This window comes from Brassica oleracea, chromosome C8 (genome assembly GCF_000695525.1).
Source record: "Brassica oleracea var. oleracea cultivar TO1000 chromosome C8, BOL, whole genome shotgun sequence".
In the NCBI taxonomy this organism is placed as follows: Eukaryota; Viridiplantae; Streptophyta; class Magnoliopsida; order Brassicales; family Brassicaceae; genus Brassica; species Brassica oleracea.
Window position 1 is genome coordinate 2,783,787 of NC_027755.1, and position 13,768 is coordinate 2,797,554.

At 35.7% G+C, this 13,768-nt stretch overlaps 3 protein-coding genes and 1 pseudogene across 3 annotated transcripts; 3 read left to right on the forward strand and 1 right to left on the reverse strand.

Annotated features, from left to right (window-relative positions):
* Nucleotides 1-358: 358 nt before the first annotated feature.
* Nucleotides 359-1,552, reverse strand: LOC106308456. The gene is made up of 5 exons (XM_013745619.1): nt 1,432-1,552; nt 1,249-1,345; nt 1,096-1,170; nt 659-788; nt 359-562 (listed from the first exon to the last, which is right to left on the reverse strand). The coding sequence occupies exons 1-5, from the start codon at nt 1,550-1,552 to the stop codon at nt 359-361; spliced, it is 627 nt and encodes a 208-aa protein (XP_013601073.1).
* A 1,315-nt stretch (nt 1,553-2,867) lies between these two features.
* LOC106310430 lies at nt 2,868-3,307 on the forward strand. The gene has a single exon (XM_013747667.1). The coding sequence runs from the start codon at nt 2,942-2,944 to the stop codon at nt 3,173-3,175; it is 234 nt and encodes a 77-aa protein (XP_013603121.1). The 5' UTR covers nt 2,868-2,941; the 3' UTR covers nt 3,176-3,307.
* Nucleotides 3,308-4,435: 1,128 nt separating this feature from the next.
* Nucleotides 4,436-5,027, forward strand: LOC106311491 (annotated as a pseudogene).
* A 5,426-nt stretch (nt 5,028-10,453) lies between these two features.
* LOC106312479 (ras-related protein RABG3e) lies at nt 10,454-12,169 on the forward strand. The gene is made up of 6 exons (XM_013750023.1): nt 10,454-10,658; nt 10,950-10,976; nt 11,094-11,193; nt 11,370-11,516; nt 11,598-11,824; nt 11,903-12,169. The coding sequence occupies exons 1-6, from the start codon at nt 10,606-10,608 to the stop codon at nt 11,967-11,969; spliced, it is 621 nt and encodes a 206-aa protein (XP_013605477.1). The 5' UTR covers nt 10,454-10,605; the 3' UTR covers nt 11,970-12,169.
* Nucleotides 12,170-13,768: the final 1,599 nt, after the last annotated feature.

Consider the following 13,768-nt stretch of genomic DNA (forward strand, 5'->3'; position numbering starts at 1 on the left):
ATTCTATAACTTGATGCAATTTGATGTAAATGTAATATTCATATATTAACTTCTTGATTTTTGTTTATTTATTTAAAAATGATTTAATTTTTTATTGTTGTGGTTTTCTGTTAATTTTTTATTGTTGTAGAATTAATAAACTTAATAAAATATACTTGCCTCATCATATGAGTCATTCCAAAGCTCCACAGCTTCCTTACTAATAACAGTTTTTCCAACAGAGTCGAACAACATTAGTTTGCATGTGTCGCTGTCATCTGCCACATACACATGAAGCTTGTACCTAACATTTGAGTGTGACAAATTAGTAATATTTTTAGCTTAACAGTGAAAAATAGTTTAGAATAATAATTTACACTTATTTTGGAGACACATTAGTGACATTAGCACGACAGTTCTCACAACGCCCTAATGGTTTTTCATTTTTTGCAATTCTTCTAGGATCATTTCTACCAATCCTAGTAACACGCCGGTTGCATCCATTTGCATCATGTCCAAAAAAGAACCAACCCCAATCTGTGTTAATTGATTCGATGGAGCATACGATTTTGCATTTTTGCGCCTGAAAAATTAAAAAAAAAACACACAATCTTATATTACTCAGCCGTAATCGGATCTCTAATTCATAATATAACTTATGAGAAAATTTAAAAATAACCTCAACAGCCACCAAAATCTCAGAAATTGAACAGACTTGAACATCATCCCAATCTTCTGCTTGCTGCTTCACAACCTTGTAATCCGGTTTGTTTTCCAAAATAGCAAGAGGAAGCTCGGCTTGCAACATCCTGAATTTTATTAATGTACAAATTATCAACCAGCTTTGATGCATCCACGTAAAAGCGCCTCTAAAATATGGATCTAAATGTACATTTCTTTAAAATCAACTGCTTCTTGCACTTCTGGGTTGAGAGTCACAAGGGAAGCATCAAATGCATTTGTTATTTGCATATTTCTTACTCAACAATAAACTTGCTGATGTAAGCTTCAGTTTTAATATAGTCAAACCCGAATTACTTTTAAAATTATAGATAAATGTTTATACCTTTGTAGTAGCTGATTTTAGCAAACCTAATCAAACAAATTATTAGTTGCCCTTCATTCTCTTGAAGATGAGATTCAATAAGTTCTGCGGATTTCTCCCACAGACAACACTCCATGTCATTCCCACTGAAATTCAAGATAGACAATTAAAGAATGTCGATTATAGTTCTTATACAGTATAAAAGATAACAATATTTTGCTTACTTTGTGTCACGTAGTCGGAATACAACCCTCTTCGGATCTTCGTTCTTGACTTGCACAGTCTGTATAGTGCGCATATCAAAAATTTCACCGAGCACATCTGTTCCAAAAATATTGTAGTTTAGTTTATAAATCAGTGAAAAAGCATGGACTAATATAAGAAAAAAACTCAAACGAATATCATACCAATTAGGAAGTAGGGATTCAATTTTCCCTCAATGGTATCTTCATAACTTGCAAGATCAAGGAAGTTATTGTTGTTTTGTAAATCAGATTTCGATATGACTGTGCCACCACTGATTGTCATCTTGTACTACAGGTTCGTTGGTCGATACTGCCCACCCGCTTGGGATACGGTGAAGTTTTCAACAAATCGCCATTCTCCAATAGGTAAGCCTCGCTGAACCCAAAACATTTGACTTCTTTTGCATGAAGCATGAATCTTACCACCCTTTGAGCAGGAGAAACTTCGTATTAAAGTATGTTCAGTTTTTGTAATCTATATAAATATATATGTGAAAAATAATTTCTTACTGTTTCATCTGCAAGGATGCACTCAAGTGTTTCTCCTCCAAAGTTCTGTTTCCACGAATGAAGCATCTTCACACTTACTCTCCACCCGATTTTGTAAGGCTTCACATCCTTAAGCAGGTTACAACACGCGTTACTCGACATTTCTTGTTGTGATTTTATTGTTGGTGATGGGTTGAGAATGAAGAAATTGAGTCGTAGAGGGATATCTATATATATGGTTATGAAAATTGGTGAACACGTTAAATATCACAAGCAAAAACTAACCATTAAGATATTTCTTGATTGTATGGTTGATATATATTTGGGTATATTCATTTTTCTCTTACGAAATACTTCAATATATTGTTATATTTTTTGCGATGATTTAGGTAACTAATTATGGAGGCATTCGTTGGCTTTTAAGGATATAAGGAAGCAATATAAGAGATTTGGAAATATTTAGCTTGGACAAAAAAAAGACGTAGGATGAAAGTTTAGTTTAGAAAATTAAGGTAATCATATATTTCTAGATTGCAACCGAGAATCTAGCTTATTTTGTGTACCAATGAATTCCAATTCTCTATTTTATTAAGATATTCTCACGAATATTTGATGCTTTAATAGTTTGGTTAATTGAATCAATTGGTTAAGATATTTATGGGGAAAGTTAACCGATAATGTGCATGTTATTGATTTCAATTTTGGTTTAAGTTGTGTGACAGTGAAATTACGAAAATGACATTAATGAAGGGTTCAAAGAAAACGTTTTCTCCTAATAACTTTGTGTCCAAACAACAGTTAAAAAAAAATTATAAATCTGCTATTCTTGTATCCAAACAGTACCAAAAGGTATTTCAGTTTTAATAATATAGATAACTAACTTCCCCGTAGTATTTTATTAAATAACCTATAGGTTGTGAGAATTCAGAAAGATTAAGTGAGCAATCAAAAGATTACCACACTTCGTGTAGACGTAGATTTCAAAATCAGTCGATGGAATTCAGGTGACAGACGTTTGAGTTGGGCTTTTTATGTGCTTGATTGGGCCTTTGGCAACGAATAAGAACAGAAAAAAATAATACCAGACTAAATAAATTGAGATCTACCGAACAAGATTCCGACTTGTGAGATCATTCTAGAAACCTAATAAGAGATCGGCAGCCGCAGCCGCAGCCGGAGAAACATGTCGAGCCGTTCGTCTTCTTCTTCTGCCCGCGAATTAGAACTTCAGAAGGATGTGAAAAGGCACGAGGTTGCTCTAGATGAATTGAGCTGTCTCTCTTCTTCTCGAAGTGTCTACCAGAGAAACGGAAACCTCTTCTTCCTCACAGCTGCCAAGAAAGCGAAAATCGATGCGGAGAAACAACTAGACCACGCTAAATCTGAACTCGCCAAGATTCGTTCGCAGACACGATGAACAATGGAGCTTGTACTTTGCCTCTTGTCTTTTTGCTTAGTCTTATGTATTGCTTCGACTTGTAGTTTGTTGATATGATTGATGCTAATACCAGTTTTCATTATAGTTGGATAAATTGTTTATCTTTCGATTTATTATGTCTTCAAGCCATGCCAGCAATTAGCAAATCAAATGTGATATGTATCAGAGTAACGTTTGGTTATCATAACAATTTGAAGATAAACCAACAAGGAAGCATGGCGATTTTGTGGATTTTGTGGATTTTGTGGGTAGTGATAGCGATTGCAGGAGGAACTAATATCGTCAAAAATAAGATGAATGTTTTTGATGTTATACGTACCAGCTGTTGCTTTAGTTTGTGCAACCGTAACATACATGGTCGAACCAGTCTCGCACTGCTTAAGAGTCTCACCAGTACAAGCAATCATCACTTTCAAACTTTGAGCAGGTGCATACCCAACCCAACCTTTTAACCCACAAGTGAAGTCAACTAACGTCCTCACTCTATAGGCAGCTTACAAAAGTTTCTGAATCTCTTACAATTAGTTGTTAGATTGTTCTATTTACGCAGTGTCAAGATGACATTCACATCTCCAAAGCAATGAGGATGCTGCTGTTACCAACAACATGCTGTGATGGTACTTGAGCTTCGTTAAGAGTGTTGGCAATCTTCTTCACCTCCTCAATAGTCCCATTCTTCATAGATATAATCAAAATAAAAGCAATCAAATTGCCTCCGACGAAGAACGTCCAGCCATCCTTTCAAGTTTGAAGATAATGATGACAACAAGATTATATAGATTCAGTTTATATCAGTTGTATCAATATTTAAAATAACCAAGATACTTCAATTATATTTGCGGAAATAAATATTTGGTTTTTTTTTTAACAACGAGAAAAAATATTTAATTCGAATTATAAAAATTATAGTGTAAGAAAACTGAACCTGTTTTATTTGTTTTTAGTTGGTTCTTAACTTTTATGCAAAAATAAGCCAAATTTTATTATCCGGATGATTTATCAAACACATTTTAAACAAAAAAATGTTGAACTAAAAAAAGAAAGAAAATTAAAATTGAGCAAAAAAGAAAGATTCAAAAGACCGATTATCCAATAATGTAAATGAATAAATTCTGCAAAAAAAAAATTATAAAATAATACAAAAAACTTTTCAGATCGTTTAAACTGATGATGCATCCACATGTTCCGAGACTAGACAGACCCACACAGACTTCCACTCTCTCTCTCTCTAGTCCTCCAATGGCGGACCACGACGAGGATGAGACCCACCACCATCAAAGACCACCGTATATGCCCAAAGAAACCGCCCTCCAAGCTCTAAACACCATAATCCAGCTCCACTTCGAGAAAACCCTGGAGAAAAAATGAGCCATTGACAACCAAAAGAAGAAGCTCCATAACCTCTTCACCCTCTTCTTCATCTTCCTCGTCGTCGTCTTCGCTTCCCTCTCTCAACCCTCTAGCCGTCTCCAATGCCGCTATTGTTGGGCACCAATATGTTTCCTCTCTTTCTCTCACCTCATCTTCTACATCTCAGTCGCATAGACCCTACGTTGCATCAACGGGTTCAAGTACCAGCGTCGCTGCCATAAGCTAACTCTCGGCCTCACCACAGAGAAGCTTCGCTTCGTAAAGACAGTGGCAGCTACCGCTGTTGGTGAGGAGGAGATCTCAGCCGCTGCGGCTGCGGGGGATCTGGAAGTGTCGTACCAAGAGCCGTCGGAGAGTTATTTGGGGAAGTTTAAAGAGGAATTGGGCTCTTGATTTTGGGTTCTTGATCCTTCTCTATGCTTTCTTGGTTTCTTTCTCTCTTGTAGTCCTCTGTTTCTGATCTAAATTCAAAGGGCGTTTTAGGTAATACGTTAATTTTAGTAAAATTCATTTTGGTTTTGTATGAGTAATCAGAAGATAATTATCAAAAACTATAGAGATTGATCCCACTTTGGGTTATATTGTTATTCATCTACAATGGTAACAAAGAACACTAGTAGTGCAAACTGCAAAGGTAATGTTGGAAGTTCTTTTTCTCGACAAACTTATTGAGTTAATTAGTTCGGTTATTTCCGGTTTCCTTTTGTCGGTTTAATCATTTTTGGTTTAGTGTAGTTTGTATATAATCTGTACATTGTACTCAACTTTACGTAATGAGAAATATCTTCATAACAAACTTTCTCTCTCAGATGTTGATCCTCTTGTTCAACTAATATGGTATCGGAGCAATCTGAGCTGATTTTCGTCTGATTCTTCCATTGATAGAGCTTGATTCGTGTTCCCTGATCGATTCTTCTCCTCTACGATGGTTTCCATGAAGAAAATTCCGCGAAAATCAACTCGAGTATCTCGTCGTACGATCCGATCCATGAATAACGAGGATTCACCTCCGCAATCTCCTCTGGTAGCTGCAGATCGCAACATCGGTGCTTCGCGAGCGGTGAATGTCCCAGAATCTATGGATCCAACTCAATCTCCTCTGTTTATGCACAACGCCGATCATCCAGGTTTATAGCTTATCTCTCTTCGTCTCGATGGCTTAAACTATGATGATGCGATGAAGATTGCTTTAGACGCGAAGAATAAGATTGCTTTTGTAGATGGAACTTTGATCGTCCTGATACATCGGAACCTACATTTCGTTTGTGGTCTATATGCAACAGTATGGTGAAATCTTGGCTATTGAATTCAATTTCTCCTCGGATCTATCGCAGTATTCTCCATTTGAATGATGCGTCAGATATCTGGTGTGATCTCCATGGTCGTTTCCATATGACGAACTTACCTCGCACTTTCAACCTAACTCAAGAGATTCAGGAGCTCAAGCAAGGTTTGATGTCATTATCCGACTATTATACTACTCTGAAGACTCTTTGGGACAACTTGGAAAGTGTTGATGAACCAGATACACCATGCATTTGTGGCAATGCTATCAAGTTACAACAGAAGGCGGATAGAGCTAAGATTGTTAAGTTTCTTTGTGGACTTAATGAATCTTATGCTATTATTCGTAGACATATTATCATGAAGAAAGTCTTACCCTCTCTGGTGGAAGTCTACAACATTCTGGATCAAGATGACAGTCAGCGTGGTTTCTCCAATGTGGTTACTCCTGCTGCGTTTGCTGTCACCCGTTTCATCTTTTCCTCTTTCATCTCTATCACCACAAATTTCTAAAAGGCATCGCACTGTTCCTGCTCGTCTTAAGGACTTTCATTGTTATGCAGTCGATGATCCTTCATATTAACCATCTTCTAGACTTTCTTACTCTAAAATTTATTCACATCATCTTGCTTATATCAATAGCATTACTAATATTCCTATACCTACAGCATATGATGAAGTACTGAAGTATAAATAATGGACTGCATCTTATGATAAAGAGCTAGATGCAATGGAAGAAAATAATACTTGGGATGTTGTATCTTTACCAAAAGGAAAGAAGGCGATTGGTTGTCGAGGGTTGCATACTCTGAAGTTTAATGCAGATGGAACGTTGGAGAGGAGAAAAACTAGACTGGTGGCAAAGGGTTATACCCAAAAGGAGGGCTTAGACTACAATGTGGTTACTCATGCTGTGTTTGCTGTCACCCGTTCCATCTTTTCCTCTTTCACCTCTATCACCACAAATTTCTAAAAGGCATCGCACTGTTCCTGCTCGTCTTAAGGACTTTCATTGTTATGCAGTCGATGATCATTCATATCAACCATCTTCTGAACTTTCTTACTCTAAAATTTCTTCACATCATCTTGCCTATATCAATAGCATTACTAATATTCATATACCTACATCATATGCTGAAGTACGGAAGTCTAAATAATGGACTGCATCTTATGATAAAGAGCTAGATGCAATGGAAGAAAATAATACTTGGGATGTTGTATCTTTACCAAAAGGAAAGAAGGCGATTGGTTGTCGAGGGTTGCATACTCTGAAGTTTAATGCAGATGGAACGTTGGAGAGGAGAAAATCTAGACTGGTGGCAAAGGGTTATACCCAAAAGGAGGGCTTAGACTACAATGAAACTTTTTCTCCCGTACCAGAGATGGCTACGATCAAGTTATTATTGAAGATCTCTGCCTAGAAAGAAGTGGTTTCTCCATCAGTTGGATATTTCTAATGCTTTTCTCAGTGGTGACTTGGAAGAAGAGATATATATGAAGCTTCCAGAGGGTTATGAGGATCACTTGGGAGATTCAATACCTAGCAATGCTGTTTGTAAACTCAATAAGTCCATTTATGGTTTAAAGCAGGCATCACGTCAGTGGTTTAAGAAGTTCTCAAATGCTCTGCTTGTTCTTGGCTTTACAAAGGCACATGGTGATCATACTCTCTTTCTGAGACAGATTGGTGATGATTTTGTTGCCATTTTGGTGTACGTGGATGATATTGTCATTGCTAGTACCAGTGAGGTTATAACGACTCAGGTTATCAGTGATCTCAAGTCTTTCTTCAAGCTTCGTGTTCTTGGTAGTCTGAAGTTTTTCTTGGGTTTGGAGATCTCTCAGAATACTGAAGGTATATTTATTTGTCAACGGAAGTATGCCTTGGAGTTGCTCCATTATACTGACATGCTTGACTGTAAACCTTCCTCTATTCATATGATTCTGAATTTAAAGTTGTCCAAGGAGGATGGTGATATGCTTGAGGATCGTGAGATGTACCGCCGCATTGTTGGGAAGCTTATGTACTTGACAATCACGCGACCTGATATTATGTTTGCGGTGAATAAGCTTTGTCAATTCTCTTCTGCTCCGCACACGTCTCACCTTGGAGCAGTATACAAAGTTCTTTAGTATATAAAAGGCACGGTTGGTCATGGTCTTTTCTACTCTACCTCTCCTGATCTTATTTTGAAGGGTTTTGCCGATGCTGATTGGCCGGCTTGTGTTGATAGTCGTCTGTCTACGACTGGTTTCACTATGTTTGTAGGTGATTCTCTCATATATTGGAGATCCAAGAAGCAACCTACAGTGTCTCGGTCATCGGCGGAGGCAGAATACAGAGCTCTTGCTTTAGCTTCATGTGAAATGATGTGGCTCTGCATCTTACTTCGAGAGTTGCGAGTTCCATCATCTTCCATGCCTATTCTCTTCTCTGATAGTACCGATGCAATCTATATTGCTACGAATCCGGTTTTTCATGAATGTACCAAACATGTTGAATTTGATTGTCACACAGTTCGTGAGAATATTGATAAGGGTTTACTCAAGACTCTTCATGTCAGAACAAAGGATCCAATTGCTGATATTCTCACTAAACCATTGTTCCCTCTTGAGGGGGCCTATTGAGTTAATTAGTTCGGTTATTTCCGGTTTCCTTTTGCCGGTTTAATCATTTTTGGTTTAGTGTAGTTTGTATATAATTTGTACATTGTACTCAACTTTACGTAATGAGAAATATCTTCATAACAAAATTTTTCTCTCAGATGTTGATCCTCTTGTTCAACTAATAAAACTCCATACATCAAATTACGAAGATTCGATTTGATGAATACCCACAAAAACCTATTAATCCAAAATTGTCTGATTTACTTGAGAATTAATAGTTTTGTGTGTTTTATGTTTTACAAAGAGAGTCAATATAAAGATGTTGAAATTTAGATCGAAAAGAGGTAATGTTGGAAGTTTTAAATTCAAGTTGTGTCCTCTACAAGAGACCAAAAAGGCTTTTTGATTGGCCCATAATAAATCGTTACACTCTGTTTTCTTTTTTAAAGACCCAAAACTGTCAAGTCAAACTACTAAAATCCTAAAAATTAAAATTAAATAATTATTAAAGAGAAAATAGTCATTTAAATCATGAACTTTCTAATTTGGTTGAAAAAGCATGAACTTTATCGTGGACCATTTAAAGCATCAATTTATCGTGACTAGCAATATAATGCCTCAACTAAGTTTGACGAAGCCAATTTTAATAGGTCGTTAAAAGGGTTAACAGATTGAGTTAACGAGGTTAATTTCCGTCTCTGCTCTTTGTTAAATTCATACGACGTCATTTTTTGGAATTTTAAAATAATTGGTGTACAAGGGAATCGAACATGAGACCAAAGTTTCCTTGTTACAAACCTAAACCACTAGACCACTTACGATTCCATCGACATGTATGAATACTAATAGTTAATATTATTATACCTCTAAATCATCTTCTCCCAAAAACTAAATCCCTAATTTGTTTCTGTTAAGTTTTAAGAAACGGGAATATGATGAATCTGGCGGTGATGGGTTGGTTTCGAATTCGAAAACCAAACCAGAATTCGAAACCAACCCATCACCGCCAGATTCATCATATTTTGGAAGATTATAAAGATGTTCAAATTTCGATTGAAAGAAGGTAATGTTGGAACTTGGAAGTAATTCATAGCACTTTCATTAATGAGATATTCTCCAAGAGACCAAAAAGGGTTTTTGATTGGCCCATAATAAAACGTTGCACTCTGTTTCTTTAGATATCCACATTTTTAAAGGTCCAAAATAATAAAGTCAAACTACTAAAATCCCCAAAAATAAAAATTAAAACTAGATTTCGATCTACGCAGATTTTTGTTTTCATTTATTTTTATATAAACATTTTGTTTTCAATTCTAAATTGGTATATATTATAATATATATGTGTCTATCAATTTTTAAAATATAATAAGTATACGGTAATAGATTATTTCAAACTTTCACATGTATTTGTATCTTCTTCTATATATATTTTTTTGGATTATTATTTCATTATTAAAATTGTAACTATATATATTTATTAGTAAAATATTGTTTTATTGTCATATTCAAAAATCGTAACATTTCGCTTCATAGATTTATATTATCGAGTAAATAATTAAACATTTAGTTTTTGTTTAATTTTTAAAATAAAGTATATAGTTAATTTGTTTTCATTGGTTTAAGGTAGTAAAATTTAATTATTGTTAGATAATATGATTTTTGTTATTTAAAAAATATTTATAATTTTAAAAGTCAACATCAAAAAATATTTAAATAATTAACATATGGAGGTATAATATTAATACATTAAATTATATCTATTTAATTTATACTATCTATAAATCTAATGGATCATTTATTGTTTAAATCCAATTATTGATATCCCAATAAAAAAATTTGGTAGGTCTTAAATTTAAATGATAAGATTAGAGATTAAATGTAATGACTTTATAGGAATATAGGTCTATTATGTCTATTTTTAAAAAAAATTATAGATGAATCAAAGTCGTGACTTTTCTTTTAATATATAAAAGATAATTATTAAAAACTATTTTCACTTTTGTATAATTGAAAGACAGAGCAGCAACAGCTTTATGCTCAAAGGACAAGCGAGAAGAGAAGAAGAAAACAAACACCGACTTTCATAGAAATCGCAGACAGAGATCCCATCCCTCCATCGTTGAATCTCATCTCTTATCTGAGTTTCGATGCCTTCCCGTAGAAGAACTCTCCTCAAAGTCATCATCCTCGGCGATAGCGGGTCCGTCAACTCTCTCTCTCTCTCTCTGCTTCTTTAGTGTTTTCGATGAGTAATATTCTAATCTTTAATTGGATTCGATCTGAATCGGGCTGGTCTTAGATGTTTGGTTTATGTCTATTGTGTAGCTTGTTGGAATTGAATTAGTAAAGTTGTAAACTGGTAATCAAAGACTTACTTAGCTCTCATGGGGAAGTCGTGAATCAGATCTCAGCAAATGGGGTTTATTGTCTGTGGTGATTCCATTCATTTAAGTTATAATTCCATTCATTGTTGGACTTGTGATTTTTGCAGGGTGGGGAAGACCTCTTTGATGAATCAGTATCCTAAGTTGTGTGTTAATGGTGTTTTAACTGGAAGCTACAATGGAATCTGTTCTTTTTCTGAGTTATATAGATAAGTTTGTGTCCTTGTTTTACTTTAACACCACGTTTTCAGATATGTTAACAAGAAGTTTAGCAACCAGTACAAGGCCACCATTGGTGCCGATTTCTTGACTAAGGAAGTACACTATGAAGACCGCATCTTCACTTTGCAGGTTTGTCTTGTCTCAAATTTTTTTTTTTTTTTTTTTTTTTTTATCTTTGGGTAGATTGCACTTGCTTAGTTACTTGGTTTTAATGTCACTCCTAAGTGGCAGAATAAAGTTGATTACTTTATGAGCTTCTGGCTGATCTTTTTAGTCAATCTCTGCCCTTTTTTGTTTGACCATAGATATGGGACACGGCTGGTCAAGAAAGGTTCCAGAGCCTTGGTGTAGCTTTTTATCGCGGTGCTGATTGCTGTGTACTTGTCTATGATGTCAACTCCGCCAAATCATTTGAGGATCTCAACAACTGGAGGGAAGAGTTTCTGATCCAGGTATGTGTGTATTCATGCTCCATTGTCCTTGCTCAATGAAAAGCATATTGCTTTAATGTTTGGTTATTGTGATTTTCACAGGCGAGTCCATCTGATCCAGAGAACTTTCCCTTTGTTGTCATCGGTAACAAAATCGATGTGGATGGTGGAAACAGCCGTGTGGTTTCAGAGAAGAAGGCTCGAGCTTGGTGTGCTTCAAAAGGAAACATCCCTTACTATGAAACTTCTGCCAAAGAAGGCACCAATGTTGAAGACGCATTCATGTGTATTACCAAGAATGCAATGAAGAGTGGAGAAGAGGAAGAAATGTAAGTTTCTATGCTTTGATGGATCAGAGATTTTGTCTTAGAACTTGTGTTTATTATTGTTTTGATGATTGGTCTTAGGTACATGCCCGACACAATTGATGTCGGAACCAGCAATCCACAGAGGTCAACAGGATGTGAATGCTAAAAGGATTATTTTACCTTTACTACTCTCCCCACCAGTTTATCTCAGTCTCCAAGGTTTTTACCGTCTTGTAAATCTGTTTTGTTCTGTGGTAAATTATTGAAAAAAAAAAAAAAAAACAAACCATAACGTTGTTGTCTACCGTTGTTGTTATTGTTGTTGTTGTCCAATACATTTATGAAAAGACTCGATGGTTTCGTTAACAATTTCATCATGATTCATGAGATATCTCCCTTAGTGTGTAGGTTTGAAGACGACGACAATGGGATATCAATACAATACATACAATAAATAAAAGGAAGATATCCTCAATGGAAAGGGGGTTCACGTCGGATTAATAATTCAGACCAATCATAGAGTCGTATTGTGTCATGTCATATATTCCTCACACGTCAAAAATTAGTTCGATTGCATCGACTTCAACTTCCTCCTTTTCCTCGAAGAAACCCAACCGTTTCACCTCTTCTCCTCTGTAACGATAAAATTGTGACTCATAAAGCTTTATCATTTAGTGCAATCCCTATATAATCTACCTCTTCACATCCAATTTTGCCGAGGAGAAGAAGAACTACGACGTAGAATCTATATTTCCCCGGTCATGTCAATGTCATCAACTCTGGATCAAGGTGGCTCTTATCTCTCCCCCTCTAAATTTGTTTTATAATATATATGCAAGCTTTCTGTGTATTTGGTTATTGGGTTTTTTGGTAAAAACCAAATTAAGTTGTAGTTTAAAAATTTATTGGATCTGATATTTGATTTTTTTGGGGTGTTTCTATTTATTTTGAATCGACTGATGATTGAACCTGTCGAGTTGATTTTTGGGTTTGTATTTCCAGCACTAAATCTCTGTCGTCGACCAAACACTGACCATGAAGAAATCAGCAAACTCTCATCTTCAAAAGCCAAGGATAACAGAAAGTCATCATCCAACTTCCCAGACTTCTGCAACTGGTCTCGATGAGCTCCAAACTACGTGTTTATCCTAATCGTTAAGTTCACATTCCTTGGGTTCTTGATCTGATTCATCACCGTTAAATCCTTCGAGATTCTCTAACAGCGAGATGGCTTCACCAAAATGGAACTGAGGTGAAACACAGTCTGGAAACTCAAATTCCTATTGGCGCCACCTTCATCACCATCGGTATCCAAAGAAGCCAGTGCCGTCCTAATGTAAGTTGTAACCAGGTTTTACCTTCCTCTCTGGTTTTAATGTAGAAACTAAATACTTAATTGATAAAAAAACAACAAACTATATACTTGATTTATGTAGAATTTGATAGTGATTAAGTTGAGGCTTGAGGCGTATTGATGGCACAACGACCAGATTGTTCTCCTTCATATGATAGTTTAGTCGGATCCTGTAACACACTTTTGAGTATAACCATTTACAAGTACCTACTGCTAAATCCACGAAAGTCTTCTGTCTCCACGGAAAGGTCTCCCATCGTCATGTATTATAACAATCAAGGTTTGTGTCTACTCTCTTCATATTCATTATTTTACTCTGCTCAAAATTGTTCCTTCGATTCTTTTTGCGTGATTCATTGATGTTACCTTAATTCTTAAAAAACAGCAAAATCATAGCATTGTTTTTCATCCACATAATCACCCTTCTATTTAAGCAGGGAGTTAGGCATGGATATAAGATCAGAACGATTGTTGGTTTTGAAGCATAACCCGTGTTCCGATCATGTCAGAGCTCCACTGACACCACCCATGACCATAGTCAGAATCAAGTACAGTTCCGTGAGATCAATATTATCCCTCATAAGAATATTGATTCTGTGTGTGTAAATTTG